Here is a 24,144-nt window from a genome sequence, read left to right on the forward strand (position 1 = left end):
AATACCGTGGCTTCTGCCTAGGGAGATTCGGCATCCCAGGCGACAGTTGGCAACTATGGAGGCATGTGTGGTCTGGTCAGGGCACAATAGACCAACTCAGGAGACCTTGCCGCTGGCATCTAGCGGGTAGTGGCCAGGGATGCTCTAAACACCCTCTGAACTAAAGCACAGGCCAGCCCCTGTATCAGATACACCCGCCGAACGTGTAGCAGGTGCCAAGGTTGAGAAAGCCTGGGTTTGGATGGGGAAACACTTGTTAAGGAAATTAAGTTAGGGAGGAGCGAGGAGCCTAAAAAGGCAGCAGGAGTCTGATAGACGGACTGGAAGAACAGGCTGGAGGAAAACATTGCCAAAAAGGCCAGGGAGCTCCGGGAAGTTCTTAAGAATCCAGCCGGTAGAACGTCACGGTGCCACGTGTGGCTTGAACTGCGCTCCTCCCACGGGGAGTCCTGGCTCTCTGAGCCTTAGCGTGAGACCAGAGGTGGTGAGTAGCATCTTGTGTTTTAAATTTGGGGAGCAAGCTGTTCAACTCATGGCGGGGTGCTCTGTGCGGAAGCTAGGAGGGCAGAGGTCTGGTCCTCTCTCTGCTAACGATGGCCTTTGGAACCCTCGGTGGGAATGTGGGTGTGGGGAACTCTGGGGCAAACTCTCCCCAGCGAAGCAGAGTCATTACTTAAGCCCCGGTCGCTCTGCTTCTGGAGACAGGAGCCAGCGGAACACAGGGCAGGTGTGAGGGCGCGCCTGCTGGGCGGCCAGGCTGCGGAGGGTCTGGGTCTCCATCCTGGTGGAACGCTCCCTATGGGTCGCAATAAACAGATGTTTGTGAGGTTAAGTAACGTGGTCAGGGTCATTCTGCTTGTTCAGGGCGAGGCCGCAGGCCAGCTTCGGCTCCGCTGAACGCCTACGTCAGCGTGTGGTCCACTAGGCGCCCCCTCTATAATGAGAAGAGGGCGAGCGGGAGAGAACCCTTTCCATCACATTGGCGAGCCTTCCGTTGCGTGTCCCTTCCTTCTTCCTTCGTAGAGAACAGCAACAGGACAGGCAGGCGCTACTGAAAACGGTGAGCGGGCGTGGGCCGCGGAGTCAGCTTGACCTTCTAGAATCCTGACTTTAGTGAAGGACTCACCTGGCCCCCATGATGCGGGCTACCCATAACAAAACTTCTTTTTTTAAAAAAAATATGTTTTTATTGATTTCAGAGACGAAGGGAGAGGGAAGGAGATAGAAACACCATCGATGAGAGAGAATCATGGATCGGCTGCCTCCTGCACGCCCCCTAGTGGGGATCGAGCCAGTGACCCAGGCATGTGCCCTTGACCAGAATCAAACCCTTTGGTCCGAAGACTGACGCTCTATCCACTGAGCCAAACCGGCCAGGGCAACAAAACTTCTTAAAGAAAAAGAGCAGCTAACCTATGTGAAGCCACTGCCAGGCACCGGTCTGAGAACTTCTCATGTCAGTGTTAGTAAACAGCCCTCGGGGCGGCCCTGTGAAGCAGGGAGGGTGTTTAAGTCTCCACGCCCCAAAGGAAGGGTGTACAAGCCCGAGAGGGGAAGTGACTGGCCCAAGGTCACGCAGCTGGCAGCTGGCGTCGGAGCCCAGGCCGTGTGCGTGTGCGTGTGCGTGTCTTTATCCATGGGAGCTATAGGGGGCTTGGCCTGACTCCTGCTCTGCTCCCTGCTAACCACATTGTGGATGACCTTGGCCTCAGTTGTTTTCATTGTGAAAACATGGATAAAGATGGTGTTTCCTCCTGGTGTTGTGAGGGGTAACATCTGCACAGTAATCAAAGTTTCATCATCGCTGAATTGCTCACCTGCTCCCTTAGGGATCAATGCTAGGTGCCCAGACGCCCCTGGGGCGCTGTGTTTGGCACATGGTCAGAGTGACCCCAAGGAGGGGCTGTTGGCTGGGGATTCAGGGTTGGGGGTGGGGGTGACTGCATTGAAGAGGAAAGAGGAGGGCTAAGACCCCGGGCTCCGGCAGGGGGACAAAGTGAGCTCAGCCAGCTGACCAGGGGCCTGGAAGACCCAGCCAGGCACCTTCACAGGTAGAGGAAAGGGGAGGATCTGGGGGCTCGAGTGGGGGAAGGAAAGACACAGGAGAGACCCCAGGCTTGGAACCAGACAGCTCTGAGTTCAAATCTCACCTCATCTCCGTCCTTGCAGTGTGACCTTGACACAGCCCTCACTCTGCCCTCTCTCAGCCATGGGCTCTCTGTGTCCCTGTGGCTGAGGACCCGGTGAGAGGAACTGGGTTTTATCTCTGTGGTCATTTTTTTTTAAAAAAATAATAAAGCCATATTTTTCTTAACTGACTTTTCTGAGACCAAAGTAGGTTTCTCTAATGAACTGTTAAAAATAAGAGTTGGAAGAGAATGACATCGGATGAGAGAGGCGAAGGCACACACTTTATTTCTTTGTTTCTCTGCGCTCGCCTGTCTCCAGCAGACAGCCAGGGCCGGCACGTGACGGGGGAGCCTGCCACGGGCCTAGAAATAGAACCACTGCTCTCTGGGGCCCTGGGCACCTCCCACCCCCCCCCCAGAGGCAGCCAGTCTTTCAGTTTTAAACATGAACGTTCAAATGGGGGGGGGGGTCAGGGGGCGGGGGGGGGGGGGAGGAAAAGCGGTGACCTGAAGCATTGCGGGAGAGAGGGTGGCCTGGGACGGGCGTCGTTAATGACAGGCGTCAGGCATTCGCCAGGTGGCTGAAGGGGCGCGGAGTGGACATGCGTGGATTAGTCAGGACCGCCCCCTGGCCGAGGCCCTGGCTCCGCTCCTGTTTGCAGGGTGAGTGTGCGCAGCCAGTGACCTGCAGCCGAGCGTCCGAGCAGACCCTGGCGTAAGGGTCAAAGGTCGTCTCAACCTGGCGGGCCTCTCCTTCCCGCGCCCTCTGGCACTGCGCTCGCTCGCTCGCTCGCGGTGATGTGTTTCACTTCGCCAGCCCATGTTTTGGAAACATGGGTGAAGTGCTCAGCCGGAACTGTCGGTGTCTGGGTCCCCGTGAGAACCTGCCCGGTGCGGTCAGCCTGGCATCACCCACGTTCCCCTGAGCGCCTGCTATGAGGCAGACGCCACGCCGGCTGCTGGGGGTACCTCTGAGCGAGGCCGACAGCCCCTGCTCGGGAAGACAGCCGGCACCAGTCCACGGACAGGAGGCGGTCAGGAGTGGCAGGGACCGGGAAGGACAAAACCCAGGCGCGGATGGAAGGGAGGACAGGACAGAGTGTCCTCCAAGCAGCGGGAAGCCACCTACCGACGGCCCCGCAGGAGAGGAGCCGAGAGCACTGCCCTTGCGGCCGAGCCCGCCTCAGCCATTGCCTGTGGACTTCACGATCTCTTTACACGCTTTCTCAGCACTGTGTGTTCCCTTTAAAAAATTTATCACCAGGCCTCGAAGTTACCGCCCGGGCCTGTCTCCCTAATTAGACTGTAACCTCTGCGATAAGGGACTGGTTCCTCTTTCTTGTATCGTCCACTCAGCTCACGTTTATGGGGTGCTTCCTGTGTGCCCGATACCAAGATGAGCCCCTGGACAAAGAGGGGGCACTCGGTACATGCCTTCTTTTTTTGATTGAGATATAATTGACATAGAACATTGTATCAGTTCTAGGTATACAACCTACATGACTTGCTGTATACGTAGGTACTGTGGAAGGACCACCACGGTGAGTTCAGGTAGCACCCGTCGCCGCACAGACACAAGGATTGCTTTCTGGTGAGAACTTGCAAGAGAGGCTCCACGACACAAAGTGTGTGCGTTAGGAGTTGCCTTCCCAGTATCACAGACGGGGAAACCCAGCCTCAGATGTAAGGAAACGTGTTCAGGGTCACCCATCTGCAAGCAGTGGGCCGAACGTTGCCAGCTCTCCTTTCTCTATCATGAGTTTTATGCTGTAATTTTTTCCTTTATTACAAAAATGTGAACGTGTAAAGGGCCGGGTTAATTGTGAGTTCCGGTTGAACAGCGACAGCTCACATCCATCCCCGGCATTGTCCCCGTAGACCAAGCATGTCAAACTCAAAGGCTAACACAGGCCACATAAACAAGGCACGCGGCCCACGGAGTTTGACACGCTTGCTGTCCAGTGGTTCTCAGCCTTCTGGCCCTTTAAATACAGTTCCTCATGTGGTGACCCAACCATAAAATTATTTTCGTGGCTACTTCATCACTGTCATGTTGCTACTGTGATGAATCGTCATGTAAATATCTGATCTGCAGGGTGGTCTTAGGCGACCCCTGTGAAAGGGCCGTTCGACCGCCAAAGGGGTCGCGACCCGCAGGTTGAGAACCGCTGCGGTAGACTGTCTGAGGCAGCCACGCAGCCGAGCCCTCCCGAGGATCCTTGAGCCCCTGCCGCGGCCCGTGAGCTGGGGTTTGCTGCTGTCATTCCCGTCACAGGTGTGGATGCCCAAGTGCAGAAAGATGCAATAATGGCTCGGGGCCAAGCAGCCCAGAGCAAAGGGGCTGGGACGCCTGCCCCTGACCCAGGGCTGGGCTCCTGCCAGCTCACTGCCCCAGGAGGGCGGGTTGAGCGTGGGCTGAGGGCCAAGGAGGACAGTGCGAGGGAGCGGCCGCAGCGTGGGAAGGAGGCCTTGAGCCGGTCTGGAGCTGAGTCACTGAGAGAGGTGGTGTGTGGTACCTGAGGGCGCAAAGGCCAGGCATCTGGGTGCCACAGCAGGAAAAGCCCAGCCCAGTGGCGAGGATGCCGCTTGGCACGCCACCGCCCTGCTGCCAGGCAGGGGACCTCGGAACTCGCCTCCCAGCAGGGTTCTCCTGGGGGTGGGGCCCAGATAAAAACCAGATGATAACAGCAGGCAAAAGGGCCTGCGCTGGACACTGAGGGTTTCAGCTTAGGCCTCATTTATAAAACAGGATGCTCTCTCCGGGAGATTTCTGGGTAGGTATGGGCGGTTTCTTGGGAAAGGCGAGGCTCTGGCTGAGTTTTGAGGGAAGAGAATGTCGGAGCCGCAGAACGAGGGAGGAGGAACGCAGTCCCAGTCCAGGGCTGGGGTGGGGGTGGGGTCTCAGGAGGTGGGTGCGGGACAGCAGGGCTGGGGATGGGTGGGCAGACGAGACCCAACATCCAGCTTCCCGTGCAAGACAAACAATCTTCGCTCTTGGCAGTAATGTCACCCAGGGTAACAGACTCAGTCAGTTATCGCGAGCCCCTAAGAGCAGAACTTCTGCTTTCACAGGGCACAGGACAAAAAGAGGAAATGGAGTGAGACTTCCAGAGGCTCTTAGGCCCCTGGAGAGGATGGAGAGAGGCCTGTGGGGTCCCCCGAAGTGCCTGACTCTGCACCCATCTAATTCCATTGTAGCGCTCCACCTGCAGAGAGAAGTTCAGATTTTTCTTCCCAAAAGGAAATGGTGGTTTGGCATGGTGCCAAGGAGGCCTTCCAGAACGATCTTTTTAAAATCTGCCATCTCCCCATCCCTGCCACCAACCCAGCGTCCCGGCCCCTTCTCCCGTTTTCCCACAGCACCTGTCACGGTCCATCGCCCTGTGTCCCTCATGCACGTGCTTGGTGCTATGGTCTGTCTCCCTCCCTAGAATGTAAGCTCCATGAGGGCGGGAATTTCTGGCTGGGAGTCATCACTCTCCACCCCAGTGCCTGGGACAGTGCCTGGGCGGCAGGCCCAGTCAGTATGTGTGGAGTGAATAAGGAACAGGTTCCATGTGGTTACAGCTCTCTGTGTGTCTGTCTCCCGCCTGTGACTGTGAGCTCCTTCCAGGAGGGACTTGATCTGTTTCATTTCTGTGTCTCCAGCAACTAACCAGCAGCCTCGCCTGGCTCTTAGTAAGTCCTCAGGAAGCCTTTTTAAATAATCTATAATAATAAAAGCATAATATGCTAATTAGACCAGACATCCTTCCAGACAACCTTCCAGACGAAGCCTGGTCTGTGAGGGAAGCCCAGGTCCCAGGTACCAGAGGGAAGCCGGTGCTGGCAGTCAGGGGAAGGAAGGCCTACTCTTGCACGAATTCCATGCACCGGGACTCTAGTAAATGAATAAGAGAATGAGTGGATGGGTGGGTGGATGGATGGATGGATGGATGGATGGATGGAAGTATGGAAGGATGGATGGATGGATGGATGGATGGATGGATGGATGGATGGATGGATGGAAGGATGGACAGGTGATTTCTAGAGGAGAGTTTGCTTGGCGAAATGCAGCAAACAGGTGTCCATGTGTGGCCTGGCCTGTGGCTGCTCCTCAGGTTGGAAGGTTTAGCGTCCCACGAGCTCATTTGGGGCTGGAGGAGTTGAACAAGGTGGTTGAGTCCAGCTAGCCAGGGCAAAACAGTGAGGTCAGTGGGGGTGTCAGTCTTGACTCTGCCCCTCCCTTGCTCTGCCTCTTTGCCCCTCACCAACCTGGAGAGAGAACTCACCTTCCCTGGCCTGCCCTCCGCACGCTGTGGCACAGAGGGCATCCTCTGCTGGCTCCTCTGTCCCCTCCCAGCAGCTGCTCCTCAGGAAACAGAAGGAAAGAGGCCCAGCGCCCAGAGCACTTGTATTTGCTGTTTTGTTTTTCCTCCCTGTCCCCTTGCCCTGACCCAAGCTTTGTCAGACCCAGAAAAGTAACTGCCCACCTTGGAAGGCTAAGGCGTTTTGGGTGTCCCCGCTTAGAAGAGTTGTCACAGGGCCACAGAAATGACAGCTGGCTGAGCAAGGGGTCCTGGGAGCAGGTGCTGGGTCAGTGCGCCTGGTAGCAAGGAAGGTCCCCTCAGCATTCCCCGTCCTTGGTGCAGGGCGTGAGGCAGGGAAACAATCTTTGCTGCCTCAGGGCAGAGCATCAGCCTGAACTCTGTACGCACAACCTCAGCTGGGAAGGTGGGCCAGCAGCTGGGGCTCCAAGGTCAAGTGGATCTCAGAGAGTTCACCCATCTGGCAGGGAGGAGGGTCCTTCATCTTCACCCTCAAGGTAAGAGCCAGTATAGGCCACGGACTCAGAACTCTGTGGCGCACAAAACCCAAAGGGACCCATGATTCTGTCCATTTACTTTTTCTATTTGTTTCATGACCATGTAGGTGTAGGTGTAGGTGTAGGTGTAGGTGTAGGTGTAGGTGTAGGTGTAGGCGTAGGCATAGGTGATGGTGGTGGTGGTGGTGGTGGTGGTGCTGATGTTGATGGTGATGGTGATGGTGGTGATGGTGGTGGTGGTGATGGTGGTGATGATGGTGGTGATGGTGGTGATGGTGGAGGTGATGGTGATGGTGATGGTGATGGTGGTGATGATGGTGGTGATGGTGGTGATGATGGTGGTGATGATGGTGATGGTGGAGGTGATGGTGATGGTGATGGTGATGGTGGTGCTGATGGTGGTGATGGTGGAGGTGATGGTGATGGTGGTGCTATGAGGGGCAGGGGCAGAGGCAGGGAGAAGAGGCAAGAGGCCACGGTAGTAGCTCAGACTCGGGTGGAAGAGATGCTTTTGATGAAAAGTGGTCAGATTCTGGATGGATCTCAGGATTAGGTTGGGGTGAGGAGAGTGCGAAGAATGGCGATGCCATTTACCTGGAAGCTAAAGAGGCAGAGGAGCAGGTTTGGAGGGGAGCAGGGGCGTCTAATAGCACGGGGGGAGTCAGCATACAGATGGGATGGGAGACCCTGTGCAGTGAGTGCAGAGAGAAGAGCGGGTGGGAGAGGGGAGGGGAGGAAGAGGAGAAGGTAGGGAAGGGGGAGAGGAGAGGGTCCCACAGAAGATCGTGGAAGGAGGCCAGTGAAAAGGGAGAGAACCAGGCAGGAGCTCAGTGAAGTAGCTCCCATGAACCTGTGCAAGTCTAAGGAAGATGCGAGCTGGCCAGGATCCAGTCCACAGCCTTTCCTTTGACATCCAAACCACATACCGAGTCTCCCCGGGAATCCCAAGGTCATCAAGGCGGCCAAAGCCTCCCGCAGGATTGTTAGTCAACTCTGGTCTAGCCACACAAGAAGCAGGGGGGAGCTCTGAAGGAGCAGCTAAGTATAAATATTTATCCTGGACACGCTCAATTTCATGAATGATTGACTTACCGGTGTTAAAAATAGGCCCCATTCACGAGCCTCTGCCAGGTGTTGGTGTTATGTCCACACGTTATTATTCCTCCTCCCACAGGGACATATTGTCATGCTTGCGACACAGGTAAGGCAGCTGAGGGCAACGGAGTTGCTCAAGGTCACACACTGGTTGGTGGCAGTCAGGGATGGAAGCTGAGTCACATTGGGGCCAAAGCCGCGTCCGTCCCGCTAAACCACGCTGACGCACGGGCAGAGGGTCTGAACCCGGGCCAAAGGGTCTGACTCCAGGAAAGCCATGGAGGCGTTAAGCAGGGTGCGTCGCCTGGACTGGTTTTTGCTGTAGGAAGTCACTGGAGATGCCGCTGGATGGAACCGTCGGGGGGGGGGGGGGGCGCGGGAGGTGAGCAGGGACAGCTGCCGGGAGGCCATGGCAGACAGTCTCCCAGGTGACAGAGGATGTCATCTGCCCGGATAGAACTGAGAGCAGAAGCGACGAGAGTTTTGATCATTTGGACAGGCACTAGGAGGGAGTCTGGAGGAAGGAAAGCGTCTTTGATATTTGGGGGGCCGGAGGGGCTGGAACATGGACATCGGAAGTGTAGTTTAGGACCTGCTATGTTCAAGACGCTGCTTAGCCACATGGGGGCACTGACTGGAGGGTGGACATGTGCATCTGGACCTGGAGGAGAGGTCTGAGCCAGAGGGACAGAATTGGGGGTCAGCAGCATATCATTGGTTTTAAGGCTACTACCCATCTGGATGAGTCACTCATGGGAAGAGTGTGGGTAGAACAGAAGGGGGGCTTTGGGCTGTGTCCTGGGACCCTCCACCACGAGGCCTGGTAGGCGGGGGAGCAGCTGAATGGACTAAGAAGGGGTGGCCAGGGAGGCGGAGGGAAGACCGGGCCAGTGTCGTGGCTGCAAAGGACATTTCTAGGAGGACCCAGCGGAAGAAGAGCGGTCAGCTTCATCCAAGCCGCAGGGAGGTGATAGGACTTGACTACTGACCGTAGATCCTGGGTGTCCTCAACGTGAGTGGTGTGGTGGGTCAAACCCCCGCTGGGCGGCGGCAGCTGAGGAGAGAGCGGAGACAGTGGGTTCTCCTTGGGAGACTTTGCTGTAGCAGAGAGCATGGAAAGCAGGTGACCACAGGGGGCCTGGGGCCAGCAGACGTGTTGTTGTTTTAAAACTGAGGTGTAACTCCCTTACTATCAAACTAACCACTGTATTTGATTTGTTAATTAACCATTTTATTTTTTAAAATATATTTTTATTGATGTCAGAGAGGAAGAGAGAGGGAAAGAGAGATAGAAACATCAATGATGAGAGAGAATCATTGATCGGCTGCCTCCTGCACGCCCCCTCTACTGGGGATCAAGCCTACAACCCAGAATTGAACCTTCGACCTCCTGGTTCATAGGTTGACGCTCAACCACCAAGCCACGCCAATGAACCATTTTAAAGTGAACAGTTGCCAAAACCGGTTTGGCTCAGTGGATAGAGCGTCGGCCTGTGGACTGAAAGGTCCCAGGTTCAATTCTGATCAAGGGCATGTACCTGGGTTGCGGGCACATTCCCAGTGGGGGATGTGCAGGAGGCAGCTGATCGATGTTTCTCTCTCATCGATGTTTCTAACTCTCTAACTCTCTCTTTTCTTCTCTGTAAAAAATCAATAAAATATATTTAAAAAATAAAAATAAAAAAAATAAAGTGAACAGTTCAGTGGCACTGAGCGCTTTCACAGTGCCGTGCAGCCACACCTGTCTAGTTCCCCAACATTTTCACCATCCCCCAAAGCAAACCCCTCCCCCATTAAATAGCTGCTCCCCTTCGCACCTGCCCCCAGCCCCTGGCCACCACTCAGCTGCTTCCTGCCTCTGTCGTTTCACCTGAGCATTGATAGGGAATGATGGAACAGGTGACCTTCTGTGTCAGGCTCCTTTCTCTTAGCACAATGGTCTCAAGGTCCTTCCACGTTGTCACATGTATCAGATCATCATTCCTTTGTGTGGATAAACCACAACCCCTTATCCTCTCGTTAGCCAACGGGCATCTGGCCTGTCCCCGCCTCTTGGCTTCTGTGAACAGAGCTGCTGTGAGCATTCGTGCACATGTATTTGTCTTGAACACCTGTCAGCAGGTCTGGGTGTGCACCTGGGATTGGAGTCACTGGACCACATGGGGATCCTGTGTCTAATTGTTCAGTCACCACCCAACTCCTTTCCACAGCAGCTAAACCAGTTACATCCCCACCAGCAACATCCGAGGGCTCCCATTTCTCCACATCCTCACCTTTTTGGTTAGTTTGTTTTGATTGGTGATATTAAGACATTTGTGTTGCTAGCCTGGAACAGAGATGGAGACATGGATGCTGCTGCAGAGAAATAGGACAGTTGCTGGAGAGAAATTCTAGAGAAGGTGGGAAGGGTGAGCCCATGAAACCCAGGCATGGGAGGGCCTCCAAAGTGGGCAGTCTGGATGCTGGGCTGCCAAGAGCAAAGGAGAGATTCTCTGAACTCTAGGCAAGGAGGCTCCTGATGGGCGTGTCCTCTGGGAGGGGCTCTCCCGCAGTGATCCCAGTCAGGCCGGCAGCGTGGGTGGTCTTATTTTATTTTTTTAAAATATATTTTTATTGATTTCAGAGAGGAAGGAAGAGGGAAAGAGAGATAGAAATATCAATGATGAGAGATGATCATTGATCACTTGCCTCCTGCACACCCTCTACCCGGTGGAGCCAGCAGCCTGGGCATGTGCCTGACTGGGAATTGAACCCGTGACCCCTTGGTTCATGGGTCGACCCTCAGCCACTGAGCCACATCAGCGGGGCATGGGTGGTCTTACTTGAAACCTCAGTTCTCATTCACAAGCCGAGCTGCTTCGGGCAAGTGGGCTGACTTCCAGAACCCAGGTGTGCTCCGCCATAGTGTGGAAATAACAAAACGTCAGGCTCTGCCTTTTGGAGTAAATAAGGCTACTTATAACCAGCACCTGGCAGATAGCAGGTGCCTATTGAACGTAGTCCCCTTGCCTTGGCTCATTCTTCTGCCCAGTCTCTGAATTACCCAATAGAAGTAACGGGTGTACCCCTCTCAGTATCTAGCAGTAAGATGGCCACATAGTAAGTGTTCTGTAAATATTGGAAAAAGAATAAAGATCCAAGAATAAAAATAATGATCAAAAAAGAGATTTCCCGCTCTAACCAGTTTGGCTCAGCGAGAAGAGCACCAATCAGCCTGCGGACTGAAGGGTCCTGGGTTCGATTCAGGTCAAGGGCGTGTACCTCAGTTGCAGGCTCCTCCCCGGCCCGGGCCCTGGTCAGAGCCATGCAGGAAGCAACCAATCAATGTGTTTCTCTTACATCGATATTTCTCTCTTTCTCTCTCTCTTCCACTCTTTCCAAAAAATCAATGGAAAAAAATATCCTCCAGTGAGAATTTTTTTAAAAAGGGGATTTCTCAAGCATAGTAGCAACAGTGAATATTTACTCGGTGCTTGCGACAGGGCAGGCATTGCCACAGGCGGCATCTCATTCAATCTGCACCTGACCTTGCGGCGAGTCCTCCGCTACTTCACAGAGCGCACGTGCCTGGTGTGAGGTGGCTGGGGAGCGGAGGGCCAGCGCTGAGGTCTGACATTGGACCCCAGGCTCCTTGTCACCCTCGGACACTGTCTGTCCGGATGCTGCAAAACCAGCGGTTGAACAATCCTGGCGTCAGAGAGCGATTTACTGCGCCTGAAAATGCAACCAAGTTCAAGTTCATGCCGCTCGCCGCACCACGGCCAGTAAGGCGCGTGACAGGTGTTGGGGAGGAAATTCGGAAAGCCGGTGAGCCGAGAGGATGGTGGATGAGCCTCCCAAAGAACCGCTAATGAAAGCGCAGAATTCGGGCTTTCTTTACGTCAAGGGGAGGGGAGGGACTGAGGTCAGGACGGGACAGAGGATCTCGGGCATCGAGGAGCCAGCAAGGGCCGGGAGGCGAACTTTGTTCTTGGGCAACAGATTCCAGTTGCTGTGGATTTGGTCTCCGTGTTCCTATAAACCTTGGACAAACACTCGTTATTGTGGAACACACTTCCTTATCACCCCAGGGGAGGCCATTCCGAGCAAGGAGCTGCGTTCTGTTTTGTCCTGTTTTTGTTTCTTTTTGTAAAACGTAAGCAGACTTCCTCCCATGCTTGTTATGTCTGCGTTCAAGGATAAGCAGCTAAGCCAGTGGTTCTCAACCTTGGCTGCACATTAGAATCACCTGGGAATCTTTTGAAAATCCTGATTTCTGCTCTGGCTGGTTTGGCTCAGTGGATAGAGCGTCAGCCTGCGGACTGAAGGGTCCCAGGTTTGATTCCGGCCAAGGGCACATGCCTGGGTTGCAGGCACAATCCCCAGTGAGGGGCGTGCAGGAGGCAGCCGATCAATGATTCTCTCTCATCATTGATGTTTCTATCTCTCTATCCCTCTCCCTTCCTCTCTAAAATCAATAAAAATATATTTTTTTAAAAATCCTGATTTCTGGGCCTCATCCTCCGGAAATTCTGTTTCTTTGTTACTAATGTTCTGGCCCCACCCCATCACAAAGAAACAGAATTTCCGGAGGATGGGGCCCAGAAATCAGGATTTTAAAAAAGATTCCCAGGTGATTCTAATGTGCAGCCAAGGTTGAGAACCACTGAGCTAAGCAGGAGCAAGTCCCCTAAAGGCTACGGAAACGAGGCAGGCCGAGCAAGGTGCAGTCGGAGAGGCCAGGCCGTTCACCGGCATAAGGAGACAGCGAGAGCGAGGCTGGGCAGCTGCGTGGGCACAGGAGGGTGGGCACCAGCCGGGCATGTGGGAGGCTTGAGAAGATTGGAGAGCAAGGCCCTTCCTTGCCCAGGGCACCTCTGTCTGGGTGCGTTTGCATTGCCTTCAGCACAGCTGACATCCCCGGGCACACGAATGCCATCTCGCCGGTGTGCGGCTTGTCAGCCCTCTGAGGCGGGTTGATAAGGGCATCGCGGGCAGATGTCTCCCAGGGCCCAGGTGGCTTCTCCCGGTTCACCAGGCCCACCCCTTGGTCAACATGAAGGCGCTGGGACACGAGATTAGGCTCTCAGTCGATGCCTGGGGGATCGGATGGCATTTTCCATGTTCCCCACACAGCCCTGTCTCCCAGCATCCCTCTCCCGTGCTGGGGGGACTCCCGGGCACCCCTCTTTCTGTGCCCCACTTCCCACACCCTCACCGCTCTCTGGGCAGGTGCCTTGGCTGAGCCTGGACTGGCACCGGCTGCACAGGCGCACTCTTGGGTCCCTTCCACCGTGTCCGCCCCTCCAGCCCCCTGTCCCACGGGGTCCTGAAGGCTTAGCTCGTGCGCATCACTTCGACAGGAGTGATGGCTCTCGTGTTTTCTCCACGGCTGACCGTCCTCCTGCACCCAGAGAGGAGACGTTAACCCCTCCTGGTCCTTTGGGTTGAGGGCTTGACCAGCCTGCACTCCTTAGTGTCCTGCATGTCATCTCACCTGACCCTCCCCACAGCCCGGCATGTTGGTCCTATGCCGGTCAGGGCTTCACATCAGCGAGAAGGGACCCGGCACCCAGGAACGTCAGCACGTTAGCCGGCAGGGGCTTACGCAGCCAGGACACCTCTGCCGTCAGCTCCGGGTCCAGAACTGGCTGACCCGAACCTGCGCATGTGTGTTAATCATTTATCGCTCGTCAAGATAGGCCTCGCGGCCTGTTTACAGCAACAGGAGCGCTGGACGCCATGTAATCATTAACGCTGTTGTCTTTCACAGTTTCCCAGGTTTATATCTGATTTCACCGGGAGCCGGTCTATCTGTTTGCTCTTTAGACTGGGACAGGCCAGCGAAGCTCGGGGACAGGTAAGCTACGCTCCCTCGCGGTCCTGGATCGGCTTGGGGGCAGTTTCAGGGGGGACTGGGACCCCTACGAACGGTGAAAGGAGGGGCTTGAAAACGGAGGGACTTGGAGATCAATGTGGTGAAGACGGAGTTGAGGAAAGCACGTGAGTGCCTAGCGTGGTGTCCGGCAGATGCGAATGTAATAACGGCATTGGCCGTGAGCAATGCCGGCCATTCTTCCCACGGCTGGTGGCCCGGGCTGTAACCTCCCGCCACCCACCCTCTCCCTGCTCCCTTCGTTCCTGCTCTCTCTCTCTCTCTCTCTCTCTCTCTCTCTCTCTCTCTCTCTCCTGCTCCCTTTTCCACATTCCTTTCCGTTAGCTCGTCTTGGGATCAGCTATAGCTCCATGCCAAATCAGCAGAGAATGAATCTTGAAAATGAAGAGTCAGGCCCCAGCAAGTGTTACTCAGACCAAGCGCTCGGGGGCCAGGGTATGTACGGCGTTTCCTGTTCAGGGGTGTCCGCCCGCGGCTTCGGAACCTGGGCTTTGCTCAGGGCAGTGGCGCCCGGCCCTGCAGGGAAGTGGCCACCACTGGCATGTGCCAGGTGTGGGAGAACAAGGCCCACGTATGTTGCAACCTTCTGCGGGGTATTGACGAGTCAGGGCCCGTCCTCTGCCTTGGTCCTTTTACATAACACAAGCGAGTACGTGAGGGTCTGACTTCAAGCCACCGGGATTCAGATCCGAGCTCTGCGACAGGTCGGTGGGTAAAGACACTTCGAGGCTCACTTGCTTTATTTCTTTTTTCTTTTCTTTTCTTTTCTTTTCTTTTCTTTTCTTTCTTTCTTTCTTTTTTGAAATGTTTTGATTGATTTCTAGAGAGAGGGGAACGGAGAGGGAGATAGAAATAATGGCTGCCTCCTGCATGCCCCGCCCTGGGGATCGAGCCCACAACTGGGGCACGTGTCCATACTGGGAATCGAACCAGTGACCTCCTGGTGCACGGGTCCACGCTCAATCCCTGAGCCCCACCAGCTGGGCTCACTCGCTTTATTTCGAACAGGACAGGCCACGTGTCAGACACACATGGTGCCCGTGAGGGCTTCGTTATTGGGAGAAGCGGCTGTAGGAGTAGCGGAGGTGGTTTCCTAAGTATCTAACCCCTGGGCGGCGCCCATCAGATCGCCGGGAGCAAGGTCTGCTCTATGGAGCTGCTGGATCGTGGTGGCAGGCGGGCACCCAGGGGCCCGGGCCGTGGGTATCCAGCGGTGAGTACGACAGCCCTGTGCCTTCAGAGCGGGCCCGGCCACACTGCCAGGCTCTGGCGTAGGATTAGAGCTGAAAAGCAGCCATGTTGGCATTGTTACTGTGTATCAAAAGGACAGGAAGCTCGCGTTTTCAGAACCTCGTTCCCGAGCTTGTATTTACTTTGTTAGGCTATGTTACTTATTTATTATTCTGTTGAAACCTTAGAGCAGTGGTTCTCAACCTTGGCTGCACATTAGAATCACCTGGGAATCTTTTTAAAATCCTGATTTCTGGGCCTCATCCTCCGGAAATTCTGTTACGGGGTGAGGCCACAACATTAGTAACAAAGAAACAGAATTTCCGGAGGATGGGGCCCAGAAATCAGGATTTTAAAAAGATTCCCAGGTGATTCTAATGTGCAGCCAAGGTTGAGAAGCAGTTCTCAACCTGTGGGTTGCAACCCCTTTGGCGGTCGAACGACCCTTTCACAGGGGTCGCCTAAGACCATCCTGCATATCAGATATTTACATGACGATTCATCACAGTAGCAACACGACAGTGATGAAGTAGCAACGAAAATAATTTTATGGTTGGGTCACCACATGAGGAACTGTATTTAAAGGGCCAGAAGGTTGAGAACCACTGCCCTAGAGAAACAGGTCCAGAGAGGTTAAGTAACTTCCTCCAAGTCACACAGCGAGTGAGCAGTAGGCCCAGGATTTGAAGCCCCGGCTCTATGCTGCCTGGGGCACAAGCTCTCTGCGCCTGGTCATGCTCAGCTCTGTGAGGGTCGCTATAGGGGGTCTCCGACCCCTGCTGCCCACGGCTCCCCTGGGCAGTGGGGCCTCACTGACTTCGCAAGCCCCGTCCTTTCCCCGCTGGCCTGGGAACAGATGGGAAGCGGCGGGACCCCGGAGGAAGCACAACCCACCGCCCACACACCTTCCCGGTGCCCGGCCCGTTCCCGTGTTTTCTGGGGCACACCTCCCATCTCGGGCTCCGTTCTGTGGGTTCTTTATGTCGTTTGGATACTGTCTCCTCCTTTCTAACCCCCTCCCTGTTTCCTCCAGCCCGGCCTCCTGAGCCGTTTCCCACCCCCACCTGCTCCTTCCCGGTTGGGGCTCCGTAGGGCCCCTCTCTTTCTCCACGCTCCCTGGCGACCTGACCCACCCTCCCACGCTGTCCACTGCCCTGGACCCCTCCCAGCACCACTCTCACTCCTGCTGCCCGAGCGCTACGTGCACCTGGTGCCTCACAAATACTCAGCCTCGGCCACATCTGTTACTGCCCGGTCTCCAGCCCAGGGAGCGATCCTGTCAGTAACGAGACAGCGAGGACTGCCCGGGCGTCCCTCCAGCCCTGTTTTCTAACCGGTGCCTCACCTAATGGGAGAGGATGATGACGACCTTGATCGGTTGATAAGGAAACAGAACTCAGGTTCCTGCAGGGCCACGGCGTGGCGTGACTCCAGGGGGACATTTAGTGTCACCTGTGCAAATGGCACTCCCTGGAGCTCCGAGGTGACAGCCTTTCATTCCATAAGCTGGATGGGATGCAGGCCTAGAGGCAGGCGGGGCGGGCCATGGATGCCCTCCTTCTGGCTCCTTTGCCCCAAGCCCTTGGTCAGCAAAGTGCGGCTCTGGAGCCACATGCGGCTCTTTGGACCCTTGAGTGTGGCTCTTCCTAAGCCTTAGGAGGACCCTAATTAAGTTAATAACAATGTACCTACCTATATAGTTTAAGTTTAAAAATTTTTGCTCTCAAAAGAAATTTTAATCATTGCACTGTTGATATTTGACTCTGTTGACTAATGAGTTTGCCGACCACTGCCCCAGGCCATCCCATCTGACCCCAGTCTGAGTTCTCCCTTCCCCTCTCTGGCACCCCACCCATTCTCTTTCCCAGGTGCCTCTGGGGCCAGGCACTGTGTCAGACTCTGTGGACAGAGAGGTAATCAGCTGTGACCCAGTGTGAGGAGTATATCGGTCAGGGTGGCCCAGGGAACAAGGTCTATGTATCTGTATGTTAGATATAGTGATGTGTATAGACAGAGGTAGAGAGAGAGAGAGAGAGAGAGAGAGAGAGAGAGAGAGATTGGCATTTTAAGGAATTGGCTTGCTTAATTGTGGGTGCTGGCAAGCCCCAAGCCGATTCGTAAGCCAGCATAGAAATTCCAAGATGCTGATGTTGCCGTTTTCACATGGGAACCACAGACAGAATTTCTCTGTTGTTGTCTCAAGGCCAAATTCCTTCCTCTTCGGGCACCTCTGTGTTTTCACTTGGGGCCTCCAGGCGACGGGAGGAGGCACCCACAGTATCACGGCGGGTCACCCGGTTTACTTAAACATCCCTCGTTTCTAAAAACCCCAGCAACAGCTTGCCTGCTCTCCAGGTGCCCAACCACAGGCACAGCCTGGCCGAGGTGACCCCTCCAGAGAACCACCAGGACCAGGACGCGTCCCAGGCACTGGGGACACAGGAGAGCAGTCAGCAGGTCGGCCCAGCTCTGGGGGCTCATGGGACAGGCTAGGGGAGGCCGGGAGAAAGCAACTCAGATGCGCCAGAGGGGCAGGGCCCAGAGCGGAGACGAGCCGGGAGCCATGCAGGCAAGACGGGGAAGGAGGACAGGACTCCGGCCACGGGGCAGCTAGAGAAGCACCGAGAGCCCGAGGGGGGCGGTCCAGCGAGCTGAGTGTCCCTGGGGGTGCTGAGCTGAGTGTCCCTGGGGGGTGCTGAGCTGAGTGTCCCTGGGGGTGCTGAGCTGAGTGTCCCTGGGGGTGCTGGCATGAAGCAGGTGGCGTTTCGCAGGGGAGAGCCTCGAAGGTCCTCAATAGCAGCTCCCCCAGCCACATTCCCGCCAGGCCAGAGCTGACGCTGGGCCTCAGAGCTCCTGATTCTGTAAGAGCGGTATTCTTGCAGAATTTTACCTTTTTTTTTTTTTTTTAATGTCTCACAAAACAGCAGAATATACCTCTGAAGACAGGAGGCAAAATAATGCTAGCTCTGTGAATTGTCTCTTCTTCTCGTGCGAATCAGAATTTTACCTTTTAAATCTTTTTGGCTACTTGAGAACATAAGGGCTTAATTCTTCAAAAAAATTTTCTTTAATTTAAAGAAAATGTAAAAACTCATTTTTCTAGTTGTAGAGGTGGGTGTTTTTGTTTTGTGTTTCCCCAGTGTAGAAAAACTGTAGAAAAATGAATACCTAAGAGGATAATTGGCTAAAATATCACGGCCAAGTGGGAACAGCTGCTTCAAGGACGTTTATTTTCTGAGCACGTACAGCCGTCTGTGTGCCTGTGAGCCGTCTGTGTGCCCGTGAGCCATCTGTGTGCCTGTGAGCCGTCTGCTTGCCGTGAGCCGTCTGTGTGCCTGTGAGCCGCCTGCTTGCCGCTCACACCTGTTTGCCTGTGAGCCGTCTGCTTGCCGTGAGCCGTCTGCTTGCCGTGAGCCATCTGTGTGCCTGTGAGCCGTCTGCACCCGCTTCCCAACAGTCTCTCCTAGCATGTAAGCTCCACGCAGGCAGGGCAAGGGCTGCCTTCTCGAGACTGCATCCCCATCACCTGGATGCTAGGGGCTTAGTGAATATTTATTAACTAAATAACTGAATGTATAAATATTTTGCTTTAAATTTAATTTGGCATTTAAAAGTCGCATGGGCATAGTTTAAGTACGGATGTTGTTTTAGGAGTGGTTATTCAGCCCGGCCAGTGTGGTTCAGTGGTTGAGCATCAATGTATGAACCAGGAGGGCACGGTTCGATTCCCGGTCAGGACACATGCCCAGTTGTGGGCTCCATCCCCAGTAGGGGGTGTGCAGGAGGCAGCTGATCCCTGTTTCTCTCTCCTCATTGATGTTTCTATCTCTCTCTCTCCCTCTCCCTTCTTCTCTGAAATCAGTAAAATGTATGTTTTAAAAAGAATGGCTATTAGGAAGTGCATCTATTTTTAATGTTGACTAATGTATATTCTTTCATAAATCTTCCCCTTCTTGTCAAGTGAGAGTAGTCCTGAGTATTTCCTCGGGACAGTAACGTTCTCTCACGTCAGGTTTAAAGTGCTCTGTGCATTTTTATCCTGGGGAGGTACCGTCATTTATTTAAACTTCCCTCTTCCATATCTTTTCCTATTGTGAATGCCATTTTTTCTAACATGAAAAAAAAAATGTTTCAATGCCATTTCTGGCTGAAATCTTGGTGCACATTGTTTACTGTTTCAGGGTGAGCTTCTACAAATGGAGTAGTTGGGCCGAAGGGCCTAAACATTCCCAATCTCCAGAGCAGCTGCACCATCCCTTAGCTCTGTCTGCCAGGGATCCAGGTGGCAATTTGGGCAACTGTTTCCAGTTGAACAGGGAGGGATCACTTCGTTTTAACTTCCCCGGCTTTTATTTTCACATCTTGGGGACAGGAAGTCTAGTGTTCACAAGATGTGCCCAGTGCGAGAATGACCGTGTAGACGAGAATGTTCTGGGAGAGGCCTGTACTTAAAAGCCATCCAGCCAGCGTTCCAGACACAGACGTAGTCACCCAACCATCTCACAAATGGAGACACTGAGGCCAGAGAGGAGCAGGGGGTGCCCAGGAGCAGGGGTCCCCCGTGCGGGTGTCTCCACCAGCGCTCCTTGCCCACTCCCGAGTTACCTATCACTGGCAGCAGGAGTCTAATGGCTGCTTCCTTTTTCTTCTTCCTCAGGAACAAAAAAAGCCCAGTCCCAAACCTGAGAAAGAAGCCATGAAGCTCAGTGACAAGGACCCGGCCGCTAACAAAGAAAGCGATTTGGAGGAAAAGAAATCGGTCAGTCCTGGCTCCCTTACCTCTTACCGGAGCGCCTGGGGACTCAGGGGCTGTCCCTCCTTGCCCCTCCCGCCCCGGGGACATGCAGGCTACGCGGGGTCAGGCCAGGGGACAGAGGCTGCATGCAGGGTGACATGGGAAGTACCGTGAAGTGTATGAGGTGAGGCACAGGCCTCAGGTGGCTTGTACTGCGGTTGATAAAAATCCTATCTGCAGGTGACCTTCCGGATTTGGAGGGGGGAGGTATCTCCATTCCAGAGGTCATTTCTCTAGATCAAGGGGACATTGACGTGGAGAGGGATGATGGCATCGTCCTTCAGGATACACTGTAACCGGTCCCCCACCCACCACAGGCCCAGGTCACCGCCCCCTCCTCCAGGAAGTCCTCAGCACTTAGAAAGCCTCTCTCCCCCTCCTCAGGACTCCCTGAGCCCTCTCTCCAAACCAGATGCAAAAACCAGGAGCCGGTCAGCACCCTCTCTGTGCTGGACCTTCACACCCGGGGTTCTCATTCGCTTCTCCCGGCCAGACAAGGGTGAAGGCATCGCCACCGATTTCACAGGCGATGAAGCGAGGCTTGGTGAGGGCTGAGGCCACTTGTCCAAGGCTCTGCAGCCAGTTCAAGGTGGAGCCGGTCTCATACCTCCACCCATGTGTGCCTGGTCTCCTGTGATGGGTGTGGGAGCTACCAGGACTCAGAGGAGAAAATGTCCACATTTATATGAAACCTTTACTTAGCAGGACAAAGATCAACACGCATATTGGCCAGATGGCCAGGGAAGTGTGAACTGGGCAGCCTGGATGCCATTATCCTCACCTCGCAGGTGTGAAGGGGAGGGCCACCTGCCCAGGCCATCCAGAGTCCTGCTATAGACACTCCCTCCAGGTAGTCACCAGAGGCTTTTCTCAGGGCTTGTATTGGGTTGAGTCATGGCTCCCCTGTGCCGGCACTGATATGAAGTGCTTGCCTCCCTCCGTAGGCCCCAGCCACACCCGACTATTTCCCTTCCCCTAATACCCTGGGCCTTGGCTCAGTGCCCTCCCACACCCTTCTTGGCCAGCATACTCCCCAGGTTTAGTGGTCCAGGAGCCACCTCTTCCAGGAAGTCTTCCAGGATTCAGCCCCAGGTTGGCTCAGTGCTTCCTCTGTGTCTCCCTGGGGAATTCTCAACCATCATATTCCATGTTATAGCTGAGAGTGTCTATGTCAGCGTCCTAGATGGGGGAGAGGGCGCATGGAGGGGGGCAGGGCGGGCTGCAAATCAATTCCAGAAGGGCTGCTTCTCCCCGAGTCCCCGAGTCTCCTTGCGGGATTAATATGCAGAATGGCGATTGCACTGATTCATATGCTCAGGGAATCGCTAGCCTGACGGTGAGGGCTGGCTTGTCTCTCTGGAATCCTGGTTCCCCACTGAGCGGCTACTTCCCCATGTTGTGCGTCGTGGGCTGGACGTTCACACATGCGTGTGACACGGCACGCTCCCAGCGGGTCTGCGGGGCTCCACGTCTGATCTCAGTATGCGCTTTCCATTTAGCCCAGTCTGCTGGCTTCTTGTCTGTGGGCTTGAGGCTGCCCTGGCCTCTGGGGGTTCTTTGTCCCCCCAAACACACCTGTGGCCTCAGCATCTGCTCTGCCTCTGGGAGCACAGGGCCAAGGCGGCCTGTCCTGAACAGGGTTTAAAGGTGGTTCTCTGACTTGGGGAAGGTTGATCACAAGGCAAATTAACTCTCACCCCGTCCTCGTGGGCAGGAGGGGTCTGGTCGCAGGAACGCCGCCCCTGAGCCCCTGAGCCCCTGAGGGGGCAGGCACGAGGGAGGCACCTGCCAGCCCATGCTGAGTGAGCAGGGTGGGTAATGACCCCGTGGCCGATTCTTCGCTTCCTGCAGGTCCAGAGCTGCAGGCAGCCATGCCCATCTGTGCATGCGCTTCGTGGTTTCTCCCCGAGCCCCTGGATAACTCTGCAGGACGGTCAGGGCAGGAGCGGTCTCCCCTTTGGCACTTGGAAACATGGTAGCTCAGAGCAGCAAAGCGACTTGCCTGAGGACGCACAGCAGCAAAGTGGCGATTGGCAGTGTGTTCCCTACGTGCCAATCGCATCGAAAGAGGAAAAAAGGGGCTGGAGTCAGGCTTGGCTTCCCACCAGGCTTCTACTGCGAAGTCCATCCGTCCCAACCCTCAAGGCAGGGGTGGGGAACCTTTTTCCTGCCAACGGCCACTTGGATATTTAAAACGGCATTCGCCGGCCAGGCCATACAAAAGTGTCCACTTAGACATTAGCCTGCTCTATTTGCCAAACACTTCATCCGCCCACCCCCAACGCCTTGTCAGAGCCGGACCAACGGATTTCTCAGGCCTTCGGCGCCTGCGGGCGGACGTTCCCACCCCTGCCTGAGGGAGCCGCCCTGGCTTTGTGCTGGTCTCTCCCTCCCTGCTCTGGCCTCGTTAAAGAGGAAAACCCACACCCAGGGGTGATCCTTGAGAAGACAGGTTTCCCTTGTTGCTCCGGTTGCGGTTCTGACTTGGGATCAGGGGGGAAAAAATCACTGCCCATTTCCTGTTCAAACAAGAGAGAATTGCCACACTTCCGGCCGGGCCGCCCCTCCCATGGACTCTGCCTCCTGGGCCTCGGAGATGCCCTGGGCACTGCGGAAAGCGGAGCATGGACTCCCGGGAGGAGCCCGGTTCAGCGCCCCTCACATGGGGCCCCAGCCCCCCCGGACTCCCCATGGGGGCCTGGCCGAGGAGCGGGAAGCCAGGTGGGAGGAGAAAGAAGGTAAACAGAGACGTGGGCCTCCATCCCCCCGCCCCCCCGAGGGCTCGGGTCACAGTGTGGGTGGCAGTGCGTGCCTGTTACTGCCTGCCCCGAGGCCACGGGGCTTGGCATCTCATCCCGGTGACTTTGGCCATCGGTGCTCCAACCCTGTGGCCAGTGTCCTGCGGCCGACAGCACCTTCTGCCGGTATGACTGCTCCTGTAAGGAGACCTTGCTGGGCGGTGGCCCTTTTTTCCTTCCCTGTCGCCACAGCAGGTACCCTCTGCCCCTGGGGACGGTGGTGAAGGGTGGTGGGCACAGGGGGACATGCAGGGGCGGGGGCTCTGGGAGATGGCTCCCCCTGTCCTCCTCCCCCCGCTGATGGTTCAGACAAGCAGGAGTGGTGGTCGGGGGAGCCAGGGGGGCCCAGGGAGAGAAGGTGCCCAGCACGGCCAGGGGGTGGGGTTAGGAGGCGTGGCATCTGAGCCGAGACCCAGAGGGTGAGTTTACAGACAGCGATGGAGAATGGTGCTCTGTCCGCAGTGCGATTCTGTTCCGTCAGTGAATCCCATTAAGTTCAAGCTGCTCTTACTGCAGAAAAAGACAGTCGCCCCTGGGTATCCTCAGGGATTTGTTTAGGACTCCCTCCGACACCCACATCTGTGGATGCTCCAGTCCTTTATATGAAACTAGAGGCCCGGTGCATGAAATTCGTGCACTTGGGGGGTGGTCCCTCAGCCCGGCCTGCACCCTCTTGCCACAGTCACAGAGCCCTCAGGGGATGTCTGACTGATGCCTTTGGCCCTCTCCCTGTAAGCTGGCAGTTGAACATCCTTAGTGCTGCCACCTCTACTGTCCTCGCCAGCCATGAACCAGGCTTCTGGCTGAGTGGTGGTCCTGCTGTGGGAGCTCACTGACCACCAGGGGGCAGCTCCTGCATTGAGCGCCTGCCCCCTGGTGGTCAGTGCACATCATAGCGACCGGTCATTCCGCTGTTTGGTTGATTTGCATATTAGCCTTTCATTATATAGGGTGGCGTAGTGTTTGCATATAACCTACCCTCACCCTCCCGTATGCTTTAAATCATCTCCAGTTTACTTATCATACCTAATACAGTGTCCATGTGGTGTAAATAGTTGTTATACTGTGTTATTTAGGGAATAATGACAAGACTGAAAGGCCGTAGTGTTTAGTACAGACATAACCATCATTCAGGTGACTAGGACGTACACATCAGCGGCACTGTAACTTTGGGGGGATGTTTCCAATCTGTGGTTGGTTGAGCCCACGGAGGTGGAACCCCTGAATATAGAGGGCAGGCTGTGTTCCATCCTCTGTCTCATCCTCCATGTGATCACCAGCATCTTGTCTGCAGCAGGCTCAGTGCCTGGAAGCAGAGGGCAGGAAGCGAGATGTTCACCCTTAGAAAGTAAGGCCCCGTCCACTGTCCAGCCTCTGCTGTGGACACTTCTGGGGACCTGACATAGGACCTTACCTGC

The 24,144-nt window shown here is 55.2% G+C and overlaps 1 protein-coding gene across 4 annotated transcripts in view; it reads left to right on the plus strand.

Moving 5' to 3' along the window:
- The first annotated feature begins 466 nt into the window (after positions 1-466).
- The window catches only part of SLC2A9 (solute carrier family 2 member 9), a 63,344-nt gene continuing 39,666 nt past the window's right edge, over positions 467-24,144 (plus strand). Inside the window, exons 1-3 of one of the 4 annotated variants that reach the window (XM_059675758.1) lie at positions 467-484; positions 13,781-13,867; positions 19,791-19,892. In XM_059675758.1, the coding sequence (XP_059531741.1) occupies positions 19,830-19,892 (63 nt within the window). In that variant the 5' untranslated portion in view covers positions 467-484; positions 13,781-13,867; positions 19,791-19,829. Of the gene's footprint in view, positions 485-13,780; positions 13,868-17,474; positions 17,591-17,915; positions 17,995-19,790; positions 19,893-21,742; positions 22,667-24,144 lie in introns of those variants that run through there. The other 3 variants (XM_059675760.1, XM_059675759.1, XM_059675757.1) reach the window with 3 other exon arrangements.

This window comes from Myotis daubentonii, chromosome 1 (genome assembly GCF_963259705.1).
Source record: "Myotis daubentonii chromosome 1, mMyoDau2.1, whole genome shotgun sequence".
NCBI lineage: Eukaryota > Metazoa > Chordata > Mammalia > Chiroptera > Vespertilionidae > Myotis > Myotis daubentonii.